Source organism: Gopherus evgoodei, chromosome 7 (assembly GCF_007399415.2).
Source record: "Gopherus evgoodei ecotype Sinaloan lineage chromosome 7, rGopEvg1_v1.p, whole genome shotgun sequence".
NCBI classification, from domain to species: domain Eukaryota; kingdom Metazoa; phylum Chordata; order Testudines; family Testudinidae; genus Gopherus; species Gopherus evgoodei.
In genome coordinates, this window is record NC_044328.1 from 14,921,760 (window position 1) to 14,943,205 (window position 21,446).

Here is a 21,446-nt window from a genome sequence, read left to right on the forward strand (position 1 = left end):
AGCATGAAGTTGCATCCCTGACCATCTTGGTTAATAGCCATTGATGGACCTGTCCTCTATGAACTTATCTCATTCTTTTTTGAACCCAGTTATACTTCTGGACTTCACAACATCCCCTGGCAACAACTTCCACAGTTTCACTGTGTGCTGTGTGAAGAAATACTTCCCTAGGTTTGTTTTAAACCTGCTACATCTTGGGTGACCTCTGGTTCTTTGGTGATGTGATGGGGTAGATAACACCAGGAATCCCTGGTGTGAGCACAGCGCTCAGCCTACAGAAGAAACAAAGTGTGTGACCCTCTAATAAGTTTCGCATGTCAGTGTCTTTTGTTCCCCTCCGGACTTTACCCAGCTCCTGGGAGATGATGGAAAAATCAGAAGCCTTCAAATTAGAGCTGGTCAAAACAAGGTGTTTCCAAAATGAAAAATGCTCCCTGGACTCAGTGGCTGCTGAGTCAGTTTCCATGATGCTATTCAGTGGTTGGCAGCAGATGGATCTTCTCAGTTTGTGTCATTTTCACTCAGCAGCTGACAGAGTTTCCAGGGTCTGAAGCTCTGGGGCAGCCTGGGTATGTCGACTGCCTAGGCCAGGGACCTCTGCTGGCTCCCTAGGCTTCCTGACTCTTGGGGCAACTGGTTCACCAGGCTGAGGAAGTTGGGCACCTGGGAGCCAGCTGACTTGGGACCCTGGAAGCCCCTAGAGGCCTGGCTCAAACCTGGGTTCGCAGGGCTTCCAGGTTCCCTGGCATGGAGTCGGAGCTGAGCCTGGGCTTCCAAATTCCTCCTATGCAAAACCATAGTGGGGAGGAAGAGGATTTGAAGGGAGATTTGAAAGGCAAACTGAAGTATTGTTAGAAGAATGCAACTGGGAGGGTGCTAAGTTTGTGGCACAGTGTCAGAGGAGATAAAGGGAATAGGCTTGTGTAGTGCCTCGGGAGTGGGAATAGAGATGAAAGCAGAATCACAAGGAGGGGCAGAGCTCAAACGCCGTTTTGTCAGAAAATTTCCAAGATCTACTTGAGGCAGAATTTATTCCCTCAACAAGCTGGAGCCTGCATTCCTCACAGACACAAAATTCTCCAGGGAAGGAAACGGGAGTTTTGGAGCATGCATAGAATGCACGATCAGGCTAAGTGTAAGACATAAGTTAGAATTTTTAACCTAGCAAAGACTGACATTGCAGAAAGCAGAAAAAATAACTAATGAACTAAAAAGGGGCATCTGCTGATGAGGAGATATCAAGAAAACAGCACTTTACACTAATGCTTGGCTACATGAGCACTTAGGTTGGAGCAAGCTGGGGTGTAAATCTACCCTGCACTAGCCTGCCATGCTCTAAGTCTCCATGTGGCCCTTGCTGCCATGCCTAAGGTGACCAGATGTCCCGATTTTATAGGGACAGTGCCAATTTTGGGGTCTTTTTCTTATATAGGCTCGTATTACCCCCCAGTCCCGATGTTTCACATTTGCTACCTGGTCACCCTAGCCATGCCCTAAATGTTCTGTAGCGTATTTTGATCTACCCTGCTTTGAAATAGGAGTAGATTAAAGCACACATTTAAGAACATGTTACCTTTACTTTTCAAGACATAAGTAATGAACGCATAGAAATTGATGCTAGACTGAGTGCTATATGGATCACTGGGAAAATACTGTTGTATTATACACTTTTTACAAGATGAAGACATCTAAATCAATTAGTATCCAAATAAAATGCTTTACCTGGACTTCACATATATATTTAATTTATTTTAGATGATTGGAATTTGGATTGCTGCACTGTATCTGCTGGCCCCAACAGCAGGTGAGATACAATATTTATAAATAACTGCACCAAACATATTGAATTTAGTCATGTTCAAATGAAATAAAAAATTAATATCAGTATAATGGAAATTCGTTTTTCTCTGCCCTCAGTTTATTCTGTGTGATTTATGATGTTATTCACTTGGTGCTGAGAACTAGCAAAAGGCCTGTGCACCATTTAAGTTCTATTATAAGAGCTCAAGTGATGCATAAATCCCGTGTTCACCTTTAGACCCTGATTCTGCATAGTTGTATGGACACACTTATTTTACACGTGAGCACTGTTTCCCAGGAGCAGCGCAGCAGAATGAGTGTTCAATGTGATGGACAGTGTTTGAGATGAACAGAAAAGTCAAAGGAAATAAGTGCTCAGAATTTTGTGATAAATTCCTTCAGAACTCTTACGGAGGGAGGGGGGCGGAGAGGAATCTCCTCTCCTAGACATATACTAAGAGAGATGCCATACTTTAGAAACATGGACTATTCAAAGATTATAATCACTTGATATTGTATCAACTTTACAAATGTTGCATGTATCTTCATGGGATGGCTAGGTGAGGTGCCTCAACACGTGAGCTAATAGGTGCATCCTGCAGGTGCTAAACTCAGTAGGGAGTAATTAATGCAATTCTCAACGCCGAAAAAATGCAAGTAACCAGACTTTAGACGTTTTGGCCCCGGGAAATTAACATATGCTAGTTCGACCTGGTTCAAGAAGCCTAATACAAAGGACTTGTAACTGTATCAAATGACAGCCCTAATCAGAGGGAAGGGTCAAGCACAGTCAGTCCAAGAACTGACATGAGACTGCGACCACGAGAGACAGGTGCTGTGAAAGGGCCCCTAGTACTTCAGTTCTATCAGGGTCATTATGTGGAAGATGGGTGACAGCTGGTAAGTGAGGAATGCCTAAAAGCTGTTTATTGTTTTTATGTTTTCTCTGAAATGCTTTTGCTCTGAATAAACAGTAATGTGCTCCGTGAGAGCTGGCTGCTCACCCTGGCATTGCACCTGTGAGAACAGGTGCTGATGGGAAGGCTGATGAGGTGATCATAGAGAACTGCAGGAGTCTGCAGGCTACTTCCCTGGTTCAGAGGGAGTAGATCACAGCATCCCGATCCAATAAAGGTGACAGCTAGGGCCTGAGACCTAGGTGGGGTGCCCTCACAAAGACCAGGGAGGGTCAGAGATGCAGTTAACCTGGGAACTGTGACATATACACTTGCTGCTTCTGAGTCAGGAGCTGGCAGTAGTGACACCAACACACATTTTATTAAAGTCTGTTTTGGTTTTTTTCCCCTTTGGTATGAGGATTCTACAACCCTAAGGAAAAAAAGTTGCCACAAGAGTATCCCGGTGTTTCATTGTGTTTGATGAGTCACTAACATCTATTCTCTATTACCTGCATTAGCTAACAGACAGAAAGAATTTGGACTTCAAAATGAATCATAAAACCAAAGCCCAGTGTCTGCTTCTTATAAAGTTGTTGTTGCTTCCAATGCACCATCTAACTGTAATGGATCCCAAAATACTAATGATTTGCTTTGTATGCTGCAGGCGAAAAAGTTTGCTACGGACGACTTGGCTGCTTTTCAGATAAACCGCCATGGGCTGGAATACCAGGGAGATATCTGGCAGGTTTACCCGACTCTCCAGAGAGTATGAACATCAGCTTCACCCTTTACACTAAAGAAACTAGAAATAATTCTCAAGTGAGAACGTACCTCTATTTTAATATAAAAAATTAATTACATCTCCCAATGTTCACTAGCTCCGTAGGAAGAGCATGTCACTCACCGTGAGAAACTGAGTCAGGAAATAAAGAGTCAGGTTGTTGTTAGATGCAGTAACAGAGGTTAAAGTCACTAGGGTAAAAACTGAAATATTTTCATGCACAAACTGAAAAATGAACCAAACAAATGAAACCTTTTTCTGGCACTTTTCCTGTGCAAGGAACTGGGAATGCTGCACACTACTGTTGTTTGCAACACATTTAATTCTCTGAGAAAAATCAGGAGACACGTTTTAATAGTCAGTAGCATTTATGCAGTGCTCTAAGTGCTCAATCACCCCTGACAGATAGGAGAACTAGCATCATCATTTTACCGATGGGGAAACTGAGGTGGGGTGATATGATTTGCCAAAAAACATATAGAAAGTCCAGAGCAGAGCCAGAATTAGGCTCCTCAGTCCCAATGTTTTGTCTATTCCTCCAGCCCATGCTGCCTTTTAAAGCTAACATAATTTTAAACTCAAATATGCAGCGAGTAAGGGAAGATGGTGAAGAAGTGGAATTGAGGGGAACTGAATGGCTTGGGGAACTTGCAAGGGGGAAAGGAGCCTTTCATGTTTTAATACCTGTAGCCACTGCAGCCAAGTTCAGCTTCAAATGAAGATTATTTCTCTGTCATGGCCTATGTGAAGTCTGTGGTCTCAGTCCATTTCCCCAGAACACAGCTGCCTTCATCATACAAACCACCACCCTAACTGGTGCCCTTGTTGGCAATTTCAGCAAAAGCCAAAAACTGAATGGGCATGGAGAGTGAACGGCCATCTCATCCCGGCCAAACAGGGGGAGGCAGTGGAGCAGCGTGAGTAAGCCAGCGTTATTGCTACTGCCCATGGACACTGCAGTACTAGTGCCATCCCACTGAGCCAGAACTATATCACTTTGGGGATGGAAATGAGACGTGCCCAGGAGGTCATATTTTCAAAAAAAAATTAAGTGACTTAGAAAAATGACTTAGACACTTAAGAGCCTAAGTCCCGTTGACTTTCAGTGAGACTTAGGAGCCTAAGACTCTTCTAAAAATGGGACTTAGGAGCTTTTGAACATTTTGCCTTTTGTGTTATGCATGAACATAAAAATGCAACAAGCTGTGACGGTGTAAATGTGACAGCCACCATCTTGGCCAACACAACAGGGATCCAACCAGGCACCTCAAAAGGTAAAGACAGGAGCTACCAAAGCCAGGTCTATGAGGGGCACATGAGGACCTGTAACATACACTCACCAGTGGGTTACACAAAACATTACTGCTATCCAATACATTAAATCAGGTAGCACATACCTTGTATTATTGCCCAGCAGCTCAACCTGCATTGAATACAAACAACTCAGACTAAGCTCATAGGGGCATCCCTCTGGAATGCTTCAGAGTCCCACTCTCTCCACGCACCCAGAGCAGAGACCCAGCATTAGTTAAAAAAGTTAGACTGAGGGTTAGAGATCATTCTGGCAGCAGAAGAAAGGGCCATACTAAATGAAGGTGCCTCCACTACTGCACCTAGCACAGAGCTGTACCTCAATGATTCCATCCCCTGTGACTTCCCAAAGCCACTCTTCAGTTGCACTGCAGCTCTGGGGATTCAGGAGTTAGGTCAGTAAGGGGGCAGGCAGGAGCTGGGAGGACTGGCTTTGGGGGATACTCAGTGAGGTGCTGCTCATTGTGATTATTTTATGCTGGTTGGCTCTATATAAAGAGCTCTTTGTACACAGAGAGGAGTAGTTTGGAGCAGCAGGGGACAGAACAGGAGCTCTGCTGTGACTGGGGTTAGAGTTGTGGGGAGCCAATGAAACCCATGGGTTTCCAGGAGTGAAGATAGCATCCTATATAAGGGACGATCTGGACCATATTTTGCTTTTATTTCCTAGCTAAGAAGAGCCGGGGGATGAAAGAATAGAGGATGATGATGATTACTGTTGTTTTTGCTCAAAACAGGTGATCTCTGCGATACATTCCTCAACTATCAAAGACTCACATTTCTGCTCACATAGGAAAACACGCTTCATTGTTCATGGATTCATGAGCACCGGAAAACGCGGCTGGGTGGTAGAGATGTGCTTGGTATGAGAGAATATCCTACAATTTCCAACTTAACTGAGGCCACATTCAATCACTGTTTCTTAAACACTAGTATTAAACTTGCATTTTGACAATCACTTGATGTTCCTAATGGGCAAGAGGTGCTAACCTATATGTAACAACTTTAATAATCACCTCGCCCTTTTAATGAATGTGGGTGTGGGAGTGAATTAGACTGTACATTCCATATGGCTTTGACAGGAAATGAGAATGCTGGGTTGGGTTTAAGGTTGTGCATATGTTTTTGTAGTAGTCCAGCTTTGGAAGAAAAACCTATACTTCTTGTGGCGTCCACTCCTCCCTGGGTGGTTGGGGGAGATAACAATACTAATACCTAGCTCTTATATAGTTCCTTTTATCCATAGATGTCAGTGTTTTACAAAGGCAGCCAATGTCATTATCCCCATTTAACAGATGGGGAAAATGAGGCACACAGATATAAAATAACTTACCTATAGTCACCCCACAGACTAGTGGCAGAGTCTGGAATAAAACCCTAGTCATCTAAGTTCCGAGCCAGTGCGCTATCAACTCACCTATGCCATCTCTCAGCTGGAAGAGACTATCCCTCTGCCATTACCACTCACAAGCCAGCCCTGAAAGTTTAACCCCAGTCACACAGAATTATTATGGCTCCTTATGTCAATCAGTCTAACAGAGTAAATTCTACTTTGGACAAATGAATGGAAAGCAGTGATATGTGCATGTATATACAGAGAAAAGGAAACTCTTCTCCCCAAAGTAGGACTCCTACTCAGCAAACTAAAAAGAGGAAAGTCTGGGCCTCAACAAACACCGATCTGCAAAAGCAGAGAGAGCCTATGGCACAAGGCTCCAGGGGAAATCCATTTATACTCAGGATCAACCTAACCGTTGCGTAACCAGGAAGTAGATAATACCTTAGGCCCTGACATTATGAAGGCTTGCATTTAATTTTACACACTGCAAGTAGGGGGCCCACTCAGAGTGAGTAAAATGAAGCACATGTGGAAGTCTTTGTAATATTGGGAATCTTAGCAAATTCACCAGAAGTTGGATTTTTATTCTAATGGAGATGGTGTTTAATTTTATTATGATCTCATGCCAAGCCTACACTGTTCCAAGCATTCAGATATTGAAACTTGGGCAATGTCTGCACTACAGACCTTACAGCAGCACAGCTGCACCACTATAAGGACATCTATGTAGCCACTCTGTGCTGACAGGAGAGAGCTCTTTCCAGCCCGCACAGCATGGTCCACATCAGCACTTTTGTGGTGGAAACTTTCATCAGTCAGGGGTGTGTTTTTTTCACACCCTGACCAACAAAAGTTTTACTGACACAAGTGCTAGTGTAGACATAGCTTTAACTTTTTTCGTCCTTGCGGTTTGGTTAACTGTGCTGAAGCTAACAGATGGGCTTGTTACTCACTACTGCTACACTACATTTAAAAGTTAAAAAAAATCTTTATCCAAAGGTTAGTTAGCTGTTGAGTAGAACCTTCTGAAAGAATAAAGCATGAGAAGGCTAGAATCTACAGTAATACCAATATGCTGTCTTGGTTTAGCACACAATTCATATCTAGAACTCTCAGTTAAGGCAGGTTGAAAATTTACCATCAAAACTTTTTTAATGGAAAATTGGACTTTTGACAAAATGATTTTTTGTGAAAAACATCAGTTTTCTATAGGATATTTTGAGTTTTCAGAAAATAAAACTTTTCTGAATTAAAATGGTCAGTTTTTCAATGAAAATTTGAAATTTTCTAGAGGAAAATCTATTAGAGAATAGATTTTCCAACCGGTTCTGCTCGCAATTACTGGAATCATCTTAGACACTTAGGAAAAATAAACCACCCATGACCAAAAATATTTTGAAAAGTCAATACACAGCAGAGAACCTAAATATTTCAATGCCCTCTCAGTGGAGGCTGTTTTATACTGTCTCTTGATACAAAATACTAACCTTAAAATGGAAAAAATAAGAGGCGGCCATACAGTGTCTCTTGCTGTCTCGTGTTATATAGGATATGACCCAAATTTACCTTCATCCATTGAATACAAAAAAGGCCAGGCTTCAATGTGGTCCATGTACCGGCTCAGGGGAATGAAAGGGGTAAGAACCCCACAAACCCCTTCATCTCCTCCCTAAGCCTTAGGTCTAGGCATAAAGTGGTAAACCGGCACTCTATGCACTTCCATCCCCCACCCACCCCTGAGCAGGAAGTGGAGCCTTTGCTCCTCTAAGCAGAGCAGGTGAACTGTTGGTAATAATCCACCAGCATCTAATTACTGGTCCCATAAAACAAAATAGGAAGGAGGGAAGGAATCCTCTCTCTAAGGCATGAGTCATGGGTCAGCACAGACATACTGCCTTGTGAAGAGGACAGACGATAGAAGCACAGTGCACACCTTCATGTTTGCACTCTTATTATAGTAAATGGTGAGTTATGATGGGAAATTAGAGAGAACAATATCCCCGACGTTTGTAAGCCTCCAGTGTGGAAGTCACCAGGCTTTTAGCTTTACGTGCTGTTGCAGACCCTCCCACTCAGTTCTGAGCCCCTCAAGCTCAGTTGCCTTTTTCAGAATTGAAGCGAGAGCTTTAAACATTAAAGGTTTCATTAAACTGTTTACAGAAGGGAAAACAAAACAGTCAGAAATTGTAAACTGCAATAAATCAGTTTATAGTTCTGATCTGAAATAAGTGTTTATGGTGACAAAAATTGAAAAATATTTTGATTGTGCTTTTTTAAAGTTCAGACATCTGTTTGTGTAAATGTCAAAGTTTTCATCCTATTGTGCTTCACGAAAAGACCCATATTAATGTGTGTAAGTGCTGTGGTAAAAGTTTGTCCTCTGTAAACAACAAGCAACCCAAATGCTCAATTTACTTAACGATTCATTTAGGTTTAAGTTGAATCACTATTTTACTGTATGCTTTCATAAGTTCTTTGTTTTCTGTTTACACACTAGCTGCTAGTGGAAGTGGAAGATGTGAACTGCATTGCTGTGGACTGGGCAGATGGTGCAAAAGGCATATACATCAGTGCAGTGAACAACATCCGTGTTGTTGGAGCTGAGATTGCTTATTTCATAAATACTCTTATGGTAAAAATATATTATGAATTTTAAGTTACTTTTTAAAGCTAAGATTCACATGATCATAATGGGTTTATGTAACCGGTGTCTTTGTGTTCTGATCTTGTTTTCTTGTGGTCAGAAAAGTATGATTCAAAAAGTTAATGTTTTGGGAAGTGCAGAACACAGTAGATAGTTGAGAACCACCAAAATGGGGATACTTCACATAGCCACAAATGGAACTAAGATATGTCCTAAAGATAGTACAGTAATGTGATAGAAGTGACTAATTAACTTAAAAGACCAGTAGTGGCAATATTTCTTTGCTTTCTCAACTGTATTTGTATAATCACTGCAAGGAAGCACCAACATGATTTTTAAAGTGATTAGTAAATACTTGTTAGGAATACATACTTATGCTTGAGATAGAGTTACATTCTCAATTTAGCAATTCATTCCCAAAGCAATCAGATACTGGGAGCAGTCCAGAGGCTCACTTAAAACTGCTGGATTTCTGCTTCTGATGTCTGGCTACAGGACATAAACACTCTTAAGTCCTCTAGTTCAGACTTTGTTACTTCCTGGCACAACAGAGCCTGAGAATTATCCCCGGGTTTCCCTATTAACAACTCTCTTGTCCTGCCTCTGCTGCCAATCCCTAGTCTTTGTCTGAGGAAAGTGTTTCAAACTTAGGCACCTAAATCAAAGTGGCTGATTTAAAAAAGTGCTGATACCTACATGCGCTTTGAATAGAGTTGCGGATGCTCAGTACCTCTGAGAATCGGGGCATTTATATAGCTAAGTACATATGGATTTAGATGTCACAGATTAGACATCCATGTCTGAAAGTTTTGGCCAAGGTACTTAAGGCTCCATCTAGAGTGACCAGGTGTCCGGTTTTCGACCGGAATACCCGGTCAAAATGGGATCCTGGAGGCTCTGGGTCAGCACCGCCGACTGGGCCATTAAAGGTCCGCTCGGCAGTGCTGCGGTGCTAAGGCAGACTAGTCCCGCACTGCACCGGTCTGGCTCCTTGGGGGCTTGGGGCTCCGCATGCTGCTCCTGCCCCAAGCAATGACTCTGCACTCCCATTGGCCGGGAACTGGCTAATAAGAGCTGGGGTGTGTGCCTGCGAGCAAGAGCAGCATGCAGAGCCTCCTACCCCCCCACCCCCGCATACTAGTGCCAGACCTGCTGGCCGCTTCTGGGGCGCATGCAACATGGTGTCAGAACAGGCAGGGAGCCTGCCTTACTCCCACTGCACCGCTGACCAGGAGCCACCTGAGGTAAGCCCGCAACCCGAGTCCCAACCCCCTGCCCCAACCCTGAGCCCTACCCCAAACCCGGAGCCCCCCTCCTGCACCCAAAACCCTCATCCCCAGCCCCACCGCAGAGCCCACATCCTGTCCCACTCCCTCAACTTGTAGCCTCCCTCCCATACTCCAAATCCCACAGCCCAAGCCTGGAGCCCACACCTGCACTCCAAAGTCCTCATCCCCAGTCCCACCCCAGATCATGCACCCCCAGCCCAGAGCCATACTCCCTCCAACACCCCAACACCCTGCCTCAACCCACAGCCCCCTCCCACATTCCAAATCCCTTGGCCACACCCCCAGCCTGGAGCCCTCTGCTGCACCCCAAACTTCTCATCCCCAGCCCCACCCCAGAGTATGCACCCCCAGCTCAGAGCTCGTACCCTCTCCTGCCCCCAGGCCCTACCCCAGCCCAGTGAACGTGAGTGAGGGTTGGGGAGAGAGAGCCACCGAGGGAGGGGGAATGTAGTGAGCAGGGGCGGGGCCTCAGGGAAGGGATTGGGCTAGGGTATTGGGTTTTGTACAATTAGAAAGTTGGCAACCATAAGGCTCCATCTGATGTAGTATAGGTTTTGCAAAAACTAGCATCTCAAGGGAGTACCTTCTAAACTTGTTGCCTGACAGATCCTATCATTTCCAGCCTGGTGACTTTGGTACTATGCCTCTAGTCTTCTTCCTGTACAAGATTCCAGATACTTACTGACCTGCCTTCCATAGAGTCATCTTATTTCCTTGGACAAGGAGGCCCCAGCTGCTCATGGGATTTGCGTGTCCCTCTCTCCATTCAATATGGCTGTACTGTGGAGTGTTTGTTGTCCAGACCTATACTTCTCCACAATGAAAATACTGCCATAGTGAAATCACTGCAAACATGGTTCTTGGGCTTCTACCATTTTCTCTGTTCACTGATTGGTTTCTCCCTCTGACACCTTTATAAAGATGTAAATTGATTTTTTTTTTAAATTGTGGTTTATGCATTTCTCTCCCATCAATTGTATAAGCTACAATACTAATTATATATGTTTTCCATGAACACAGTATTTGTGAGGACTCTGGAACAGGACTTTGCCACTGAACAATTCACCTGCAACAGTCACAAGTAAATCAAACCACTGTGGCTTCATGAATGGCCAACAGGAATTATTAGGAGATATTTGGTTTGAACTTAGCATGGATACCTTCTAAAATCATTGGCAAAAGTGATAAGGAAAGTGGGTAACACTGTAAATTGAAAGCCTGGGACTCTTTCATTTAAAGGTAAAAACATTAGAAAATACTGTAGCCAAAGTGTTTTTGTTTTTTTTTCTGTTCCTCTATCAAGGAAGACAAGCAAATATGGCTGGATGCACTTTTTCTGGTACATGCATAAGCAAGTTAGATTGTGGACTCCAGGTAACTAGTCACTGTTGCTTTCAGTGTCACAAAAGTTGCAACTCCTTGGGTCAAATACACCCCTATACAGAGTGTATTCACCAATTAATCTCCACTTAAACCTCTAGGGCCACGTGACACCTAAGGGGTCAATACACCTTGTACGTCACTCAGCACAGAGGTGGGTGAATTTCATCACATTCAAGCTTACCAAAGAGACGCTTAAAGGGTGGCTTGATCATAGTACATAATTACCTATATGGGGGAACAGAATTTTGATAGAGAGCTCTTCAGTCTAGCAGACAAAGGAATATCAAGATCCAGTGGCAAGACCCTGAAGCTAGACAAATTCATTCTAGAAGTAAGGTGCCCACTTTTAACAGTTAAGGTAATTAACCATTGGACCAACTATCCAAAGGTTGTGATGAATTCTCCATCACTGGAAATCTTTAAATCAAGGTGGGATTTTTTTTTCTAAAATGTTCTAGTTCAAACAAGAATAAATACAGGGAAGTCCTATGACCAGTGTTATGCAGGAGGTCAGACTAAATTATCACAATGGTCCCTTCTGGCTGTAAAATCTATGAAAATAAGGCATCTTCTGCATTTGAAATTTAAATATGTTTTGTTTTTCTTTTTTTTTTCAAAAACTATTCAGAACATGTTTCAGTACTGCCCTTCTCATATCCATATCATTGGGCATAGTCTGGGTGCACATGCCGCAGGAGATGCAGGAAGAAGAATACGAGGCATCAAAAGAATAACCGGTAGGCTAGTCACTAAGATGGAAGGTTACACGGTATGTTATTTAAGAGGAAAGAAGTTTGCAAAGCTGGACCCACTGAGCCAAACAGGCATAAGGGGTGTATCTTCACCAACTTCAATGAGTTGGGGTGCTTGCTTAGCCCATTGTGTGTGTTGTTCCTATAGACGTCACTATGCATTCTTTATGGTGTTATCATGAGTAAGCAAAACAGTATTGCTTTAGTAATAGTATTAAAATATCAACAGTGAGGATTCTGGTGCAGATCTCTTTAGTAGTCTCAAGCAAACGATGACCTGAGATACGACTGGCAAGTTTCTCTCCACACACAGTTTTCCATGTCTTACAATCAATTTGCAAAGTGAAGCTTAAGTTTCTCCTTAACATACTTTCAGTGGAAGTGGGAATTGGAGTGGGACTTATTAACAAGGCAGATACACTCTGCCTCCAAGGAGTCTCCCAACGGCCATTGTTAAGGCATGTCTTGCTCTGAATGGGTTTAATAGGTGAGGCGGGTACACAGGCTACAATCCCACTAAATGACCTTTTCCCAGGCCTTTGAGAGGAAATAGCACAGAAAAGTCTTCAGGGGACTTGTGTGGTTGTCTCTTGGTTTTCTCCACCCATACATGCACCTGCACAGCAGCAGAGCATGACAGCAATCCCTGCACTCCCATGAGCACAAGCACTGCTCCAGCAACAGGAAGGGGGTGGTCACAGCCTCACCTCTCTCCGACACAAAACTAGCTCTGCCTAGGGTGAGAGACACCTGTGGCACAGTTCCCATGTTCTCTTACAGCAAGGGGTTCCTGCTAGAGTGGAGCACCATTGCACCACATGTCTTAAACCATGATAGAGGTCTAAGTATTGGGAGAAGGTGGTTCTCTCCCTGTACAGCTATTGGACCCTGCTAAGGGTTTGTGGGCACAACCAGCAGAGCCAGACAGCTATAACTGCATTCTTGTGTTGTGTATTGTTTTTTCCTCCTCACTTCGCCAGATTCATTTGTAGTAGTTACCACTGCTAGTGACAGGAGGTTAGTGATTAAGGCATTGAACTAAGATAGATCAGTTCTTGGCTCTGTGAAAGGCTTCTTGTGTGACCTAGAGCAAGTCAATTAATCTCTGTGATTCAGTCCTCTATCTGTAAAAGGGGGATAATCGTGATAATGCTTCCTTTCTCTAGATTGCAAGCTCCTTTGTGCAAGGACTGTCTCTCGCTTTGCATTTGCAAAGTGCCTATTACAGTTGGGCCCAATGGGTGCTGCTAAAATACAAATAAATAACTGATCAAAAACTTTTTAGTCTTTCCATTCCACACCAGCAGAAAATGTAGGAAACTGGATCGCTGTGTTAAAATCCCTCCTTATCCTTGGTCATATGACACCATTATACACTAACCAGTAGCACTTTGCTTGTGCTGGGATGAGTTTGCAGAAAAGCTGCCTTCTAGGAGTTGAGACTCACTTCTACATCACTTGGGAAAAACAGTAGCCCACTAAGAGAAATGAGGCTTCATTCTCCTTGCAGTGACTACATTTTATGAAGTATTCTGACTTCTGTAGGTGTTTTGACCATGTACAAATGTTTATTACATTAAAATGTTCAGTGCCCTGGCTGGGGTTCTAACCCATCTTTACATTACTACTGCCCATGCATTATATACTTCATTTGAAACTGATGCTCTACGTGTGCACAATTTTTTTCCAATCCAACAGTGAATAATTTGTTTCTCTTTAGGCTTGGACCCTGCTGGGCCCTTTTTTGAAGACACTCCGCCTAAAGTCAGATTGGACCCTACAGATGCAAGATTTGTTGACGTTATTCATAGTAATGCAGCCCAATTTCCTACTGTAGGTAAGATCCCACAAACATTTGCAGCAACAGTCCTGACACTGAATTAACTGAGGCACTCCCCATGTCGCGTATGTATTTCAGGGCTTGGAATGGTTAATACCACTGGCCACCTTGACTTTTACCCAAATGGAGGCAGCATTATGCCTGGATGCGATGATGTAATTATTCCACTGACTAAAAAAGACTGTCGAGTCTTCGCTGAAGGTAAATCTACTTCAAACATCTACAGCATTTACTCAGTGTCTGTTCATATCTTAGTTCTGAACATGGCAAATGGAGCTTTTTTGAGGGTTTCATTTTAAAAATAATGTTTTTGCATATTTGATGGGTGGTAAAAAAAAGCATGAAACAATGAGGGCCAGATGACAGCCTTGATGGCCTGAAGGTAGCGTAAAGGGGGAAATGGTCATGCAGAAGACGGGGGATCAGCCTTAATTTTCATAATTTGACTGCAGATTTGGGGTAGAGATCATTTAGTACTTCAGTCATAATGGGAAGCGTCTGGCCAGGGTGAGGACAAGGTCATGACTACACCTATACTGGGGCACCGCTAGCTCTCACTTTGGAATAGAGCGAGGATCGGCAACCTTTGGCACACAGTCCATCAGGGAAAGCCCCTGGTGGGCCAGGCCAATTTGTTTACCCACCACATCCGCAGGTATAGCCAATCATGGCTCCCACTGGCCACGGTTCACTGCCCCATGCCAATGAGGGCTGCAGGAAGCAGCACAGGCCAAGGAGAGGCTTTCCCTGATGGGCCACATGCCAATACTTGCTGACCCCTGGAATAGAGGCTGCAAGTGACACCTCTCACCATGCTGCATCCAGCACCCATAAGGCATTGAGCAAAGGTACAAAGCCTGACTGCATCTTCCTCTCCCTATAGCTACTTGAGCCAAAGAGCTGGGCTGAATGTCTCCATGGAGAAGGGTGAAAGAATCCCCTCTCCATATGGCTTGGAATGGTGGACACATAGCTTGTGTATTGATTATACTCTATTCAGTTCATCTGAATTGCATTCTTTATGGCAGGCGTTCTCAAATTTCATTGAATCGTGACCCCCTTTCGACAATAAAAATAACATGACCCCAGGAGCCTAAGCCAGTCTGAGCCTCAGGTGTGTGTGGGGAGGGAAGGGGCGGGGGAACAAAGCTTAAGCCCTAGGTCTTCAGTCCCAGGCAGGAGTCTGTAACCTGAGTCCAGACGCCCAGGGCTAAAGCCCTTGGACTTCAGCCCCGGGTGGTGATGCTCGGGCTTCAGCATTGGCCCCAGGAAGTCTAAGCCAGCCATGGCTACCCACTTTCCTGTCCCAACCCACAGTTTGAGAACTGCTGCTTTATGACATGCTGCAACACCAAAAATGATACTGTGCTGCATAGCTGTCTTGTAACATGGATCAACATCCACAAGAGAACTTAAGCAGGGGTGAGCCCAGTTTTCCAGCTATGAGAAGTCAATGCCTTGGTCAATTGAAGCAGCGAGCTTCTCGTATGCTATTGACAACCAGAAACCCCTAAAATTCCCCTTAAGAAATGCTACAGTACCATGCTATCCTTCCAGCCAGAATTTTTATTATTGTTATAAAGGAGAAAAAAACACCCCTGCGCTACATGGCCAAATGTAATAGAAGATGGTTTCAGAGACACTCATAATTTTGATTCAACAGATGCCAATTCTCCTATATGCCATCATTCACGCAGCCATCAGTTTTATTTTCAAAGTATCCTCCATCCCAATGGATTTCTTGGATATCCCTGCAGGACATACGAGTTCTTCCGGTCGGTAAGCATAACAGCCCAAGAATGGGTGAGCTGCAAATATTCACAACTCTACTTTCATGTGCACACATCACACACAGAGTCAGGTGCTAGGGTGTCCCTGCTCTCCCAGTGCCTGACTGGGATCAGGCCTTGGGGAGAATGAAGCTCCAACAATAATAAAGCAATGCCAGCTGGTAGAGAGCAGGCATGTGGCAGGATAGATACAGATAGACCCTGGCTCCCACACCGTACCACTGGTGGGATCCTGGGTATCTGATGATTCCACTGAGATAGGTCAAACCTCAGGTTTCTCCTACGCTACACGTTCCATTGGAGATTTGACTAGCATAGGTTTTGTACAAATCTTAGGCAGAAAAAAAGGCAGTGTTTGAAATAGAAGGGTTCAGACCATCACCACCTGGAAGTTAAGTGCACCCCTCAATGTAATGGGTAAAGAGTTAGTTTGTTTCATCCTCAAATGGTTAAGCATAAATAATCAGTAAAAGCAGCAAAGAATCCTGTGGCACCTTATAGACTAACAGACGTTTTGGAGCATGAGCTTTCGTGGGTGACATGCATCTGAGGAAGTGGGTATTCACCCACGAAAGCTCATGCTCCAAAACGTCTGTTAGTCTATAAGGTGCCACAGGATTCTTTGCTGCTTTTACAGATCCAGACTAACACGGCTACCCTCTGATACTTCATAATCAGTAAAGAAACTGACATCAGAAACAGGACATTGAAACGCAGTGGGGTTCAATAGTGTGGGAAGGGAATGGTCAAGGCTTTGGCAGCATCAGGGCCACCTCTTCAGCTTTAATCTTGCAAGAGTTAGAATGAAAAGAAAAATATTCCACATTACCCAGATGCTCTTATTTTCCCCTAGGGACTCTGCTTCCCATGTCCCAGAGAAGGCTGCCCAATGATGGGTCACTACGCGGATCAATATCCAGCTAAACTGGAGAAAATAAACCAAAAATATTTTTTAAACACAGGAGCACACCCACCCTTCACTAGTACGTGTAGAAGTGTAATTGTTTAGCCAAATAGATGCGGGAGGGGGGCGAAAGGTGGGCGTTTGAAATGAGATGATCTAAAGCTGTAAACTTTCTGTGCTGTTATAAACTTTGATAAGCTGAATGGTGGTAGTTTTCCACGTCTCTCTCGTACACGGCTGCTGACAACCAAGGGAAAACACTAAACCGTTTACCAAAGTCCATTCCTGCTGAGACTCTTGAGCTGCCTGTTCTTCAAATAAGAACAGTAAAAGTACACTTAAAGAGAACTGTCACTGTTTGCAGTATGTAAGGAACCTAGACAATGCCAGCAATCTACTTTTATTTGACTTTTGTTGTGTAGGTTGGAGCCACCGAATATCTATCAAGCTGTCGGGCACAAAGAAAGTGAGGGGGGAACTAAACATAGTTTTGCATGGTACAGACGGGTTCACAAAGCAGTACGAAATTATCTGGTAAGTTCAATGGCACAAGACTAGGCTTTGTAGTGTGTCTATACTTCATTCACACCTCTGTTTGCAAGTCATGTTTAAAGACTGCAGGCAACAAACGTTTGTTCATTCTTGCAGTCATGTTAGTTAACACATGTTAAGAAAGACAAGGCTTATGAGAATTAGCTCATGGTTAGAGCAGGGGCATGAAAGTCAATTCCTTTGCCTGGGCTCTTAACATTTAACAAGCACTCGGGAGTCTGATTTGCCTGGGGAGAAGGCTCCAGCCAGCTCTGACAGAGACATACACCGCTATCTCAATATAAAGCCACCCGATATAACACAAATTTGGACATAACACAGTAAAGCAGTGCTCCAGGGGGGTGGGGATGCACACTCCGGTGGATCAAAGCAATTCCAATATAACACGGTTTCACCTATAACACGGTAAAATTTTTTTGGCTCTCAAGGACAGCGTTATATCAAGGTAGAGGTGTACTTCCATTCAGGTCACGTTGGGGGTGTGTGCAGCTTTACCGTAGGCATTGGCCTAGCCCTAGTCACTTCCATGCTAGCATTGTGATAGCTTGTTAGCATAGTCACTCCCACATGAATATGATTCCCAGCTCTGCCACTGCCTTGCTGTATGAACTCATGCAAGCTGCTTAACCTCCGGGCCTTGGTTTACGCAATCTGTAAACTAGGTATACTACCTATCTTGACTACATTAAAAAGCTTTATTAATGTGAGAACAGCACAGAGACCTTTAGATGAAGGGTGGAAAGGGCGTATGGACCTTCACAACCTAATTCCTCCCTCTGTTCAGCCCATGATGCCAGCCTCCACCTCCCACTTGCTATATTTTCACCTTTGTGTTTTCTCCAATGCTGCCCCTCATGCTTGGGAGGAGCTCCCTGTAAACTTCCACAAAGCTACCTCATTATCCTCCTTCAACCTCTCTTCTCCCACGATGTCTCCAAAAAACTCAACAATGGTTAAGCTACCAGCATGCTGGAATCACAACCCAGCCAGTTGACCAATATTTCTCATTGTTTCCTTGTACTCCCCCCGTGTGTCTGTCGTCTGTCTCTTGTTTTACTCTTAGACTACAAGGTCTTTGGGGCAAGGACCATCTTTTTGTTCTGTATCTATACAACATCTAGCACAGGGGATGCTACAAAAATACAAATTATTATTTAAAAAGGTATGAAGTGTTATAAAATAATAAGGGCAACATGCTGAAAGTTCTCTAGAACCTGTCTTAGCTCTGCAGCCTCCTAGACCAATGGTTCTCAGCCAGCAGTCGGGGGCTCTCTGTGGGGCCACGAGCAGATTTTACAGGGTCCGCCAAGCATGGCCGGTGTTACACTCGCTAGGGCCCAGGGCAGAAAGCTGAAGCCTTCTTGCATAAGACTGCAGCCTGGGGCATCGAGCCTCACCGCCAGGGGCTGAAGCCAAAGCCTGAGAAACTTAGCTTCCTGCTTACTACCCTCTAACAATGGCCCTGGCTTTTATATGCAGAAAAACAGTTGTGGCACAGCTGGCCTGTGGAATTTTTAAAACACGGGAGGGGGCTGAGAAACAAAAAGGTTGAGAACCCCTGCCCCTGGACTGTATCAGATAGGGTCACTCTCCTCATTCTCCTATTTGCAGTGGACTCCTTCATCAAGGCAGCATTTATACCAAGTACGTTGATGTTGAAATTAACCCAAGAAATATTACAAAAGTTGAATTTCTCTGGAATAAGAACATATTGACTCTGCTTTGGGCCCGACTGGGAGCAGAAATGGTACATATAATCAATGAAGAAGATGGCCATGTGTAAGTACACTTGTTTTACACTACGTTTGTCATTTATAAAAAGAACCAAATTTGACATTGCGGTTTACTCCTAAAGGGTGAGATTCTCCCCTATGCAAAGAGCTGGCATACAAGGGCAAGGCCCACTTAAACTCTTCCAACAGAGCTTAAATGGGAGTTCAAGGGTGCCCAGGCATTAGGCTGGCTTTCAACTTGGAGATGGATTTCACCCAAAAAGCAATTTTAACTGCATACACAACAGTGAAGTACAGCAGCTCTGGAGGCTCTGTGTGGTATTGATTGATTTCAGTTGCTCATGTCGTCGCTGTGTATTCAAGTTGATGGAGTGGACTGATGCTTCTGTTTGATCCAGCGTATTTCTAGACTGGGGTGTGTGTGCACACATTTTGTAGCTTCTGTAAACTGAGCTCATTGCACACATCAGAGGCTTCTTGCATCCCTCCATTCTCTCCCACAAGCTCCCATCCCCCTCAATTTCTAGGGACACCTGGGGGGGGGCAAGTGGAGAATTTGCCCCGGGCCCGCAGGGGCCCTCACGAGAATATAGTATTAAATATTGCAACTTCTTTTATGGAAGGGGCCCCAAAAATTGTTTTGCCCCAGGCCCCCTGAATCCTCTGGGCAGCCCTGTCCATTTCGTTTACTCCATGCAGCTCCCCCCTACCCCTTGCCCCATGCCAGGGGCTCTATGTAGCTCACATTCCCCTCTCTGACACATGCCAGTATCTCTTCACATCCGCCCTCACATCCCCCTGTTCCAGGGTCTCTGTGCTCCCACCATCCCTGGGTCCTGCATCTCCCTCCATGCCAGGATCTCTGTGCACCCTCTTTCTCCTTCCACCCCCAAGCCCTCCCTGTAAGGCTCTCTTATTTCTGTTGGAGTCCAGGCTATAGACAATCAACCCACACAGTAAGTTAAGCTGTTGCCTCTGATATGTCTAGGCAGCTGCAGAGGGTTGCAATGAGATTCTTCTGCCTGCAGCAGGAGGCAGTCTTGGAGCCCTGATTTTCCATGGAATCAGTTTTTTTCTGGCGCTCTGATTTGCTGCAAAATCAACAGGGTTGTGCCTATTGATGCCTGGAACACTCCTTGAATTTTTGGAATTTGTCAGATATGGAGTTTCAGTGAGATCATGTTACAGGCAGACAGGAAAATGCCAGAGAGCTGAGTGTTAGATTTCACCTGGCTTGGCCAAAAAAAATAGATAAGGGCACCCAGAGCATTAAAGGATATTCCTTTATTACACTCTGTCTAAATCCTTGTTAACTACTTTTTTAGAAAAAATAATCCCAAGGTTACCATTTCTGTGACATGACTTTCCACAAGTATCACCCTACAGGCAACATTTTAAGTGTCCGTCAGCTGGGCTATACCTGGAACCAGCTAGAGCGAATGGCCCAGGATAGAAGATTCTGGAGATCTGTGGTTGGCGGCCTATACCCCGATTGGGGTGACGGGCATGAGTGAGTGTGAGTCAGTCAGTTAGTGCAGGTCACGCCCAGATGTGTTACTTTCAAGGAAGATATTTCCAGGAGCGGTATCAGGGAAACGAAACTTGTACATATTTTTGTTCAAAGAGACAGGTCAGGACATGAAATTAAACAGACTTTTTACTGGCTATACACAAGCTCCTCTGTGTTTGGAAGTACCTAGATAAACCCATATCTAACAAGATCATCATACAGCGTGGTCCTGAATATCCAAAACCTGCATTCAACAAAAGTGAAGATAGCACCGCACACTGATGGAAATATATAGTGTTCCATCAGTTCTTGTCACCCCTTTATACTATTTGGCTGAACTACTGTGATGTAAGTGGAGTACTCCTCCTCCCAAATGAGGAGGGTCTTGGCTGGCAGAATCAGATGAGCCAATAAATGTAACCAATGTTCCTACCCACTTTGGAAAACACATTTGTAGTGAAATATTGACTCAAGTTGTTTGTTTGTTTTTTTTCCAGGTCTACATATTGTGGCAAAGAAAATGTGAAATATGGAATTCCACAGTCACTTACACCTTGCTAAATTGAATCCCATCAACTATGGTTCCTGTGTTCATAGAATGTCAGGATTGGAAGGGACCTCAGGAGGTCATCTAGTCCAGCCCTCTGCTCAAGGCAGGATATCCCCAGACAGATTTTTGCCACAGATCGCTAAATGGCCCCCTCAAGGATTGAACTCACAATGCCAGGTTTAGCAGACCAATGCTCAAACCACTGAGCTATCCCTCCCCACATCAGTCCTCTCTCTGGGGTTGTTTCATAGACAGCTATTGACAGAAAATAATTCTGAAATAGGTAGTTTTCTTTGTTTTCTCAGCTCCGTGTAAACACACTGTTGGGTTTTTCAAGCAAGAAGTCATTGGTTTCAGTTTATCCAAAGT

General features: G+C 44.2%; 1 protein-coding gene across 1 annotated transcript; it reads left to right on the plus strand.

Annotated features, from left to right (window-relative positions):
• Nucleotides 1-1,755: 1,755 nt before the first annotated feature.
• On the plus strand, nucleotides 1,756-21,088 carry LOC115655030 (pancreatic lipase-related protein 2-like). The gene is made up of 12 exons (XM_030570061.1): nucleotides 1,756-1,804; nucleotides 3,364-3,518; nucleotides 5,529-5,654; nucleotides 8,628-8,762; nucleotides 12,075-12,183; nucleotides 13,919-14,035; nucleotides 14,117-14,239; nucleotides 15,702-15,817; nucleotides 16,682-16,811; nucleotides 17,155-17,266; nucleotides 18,896-19,063; nucleotides 21,025-21,088. The coding sequence occupies exons 1-12, from the start codon at nucleotides 1,756-1,758 to the stop codon at nucleotides 21,086-21,088; spliced, it is 1,404 nt and encodes a 467-aa protein (XP_030425921.1).
• Nucleotides 21,089-21,446: the final 358 nt, after the last annotated feature.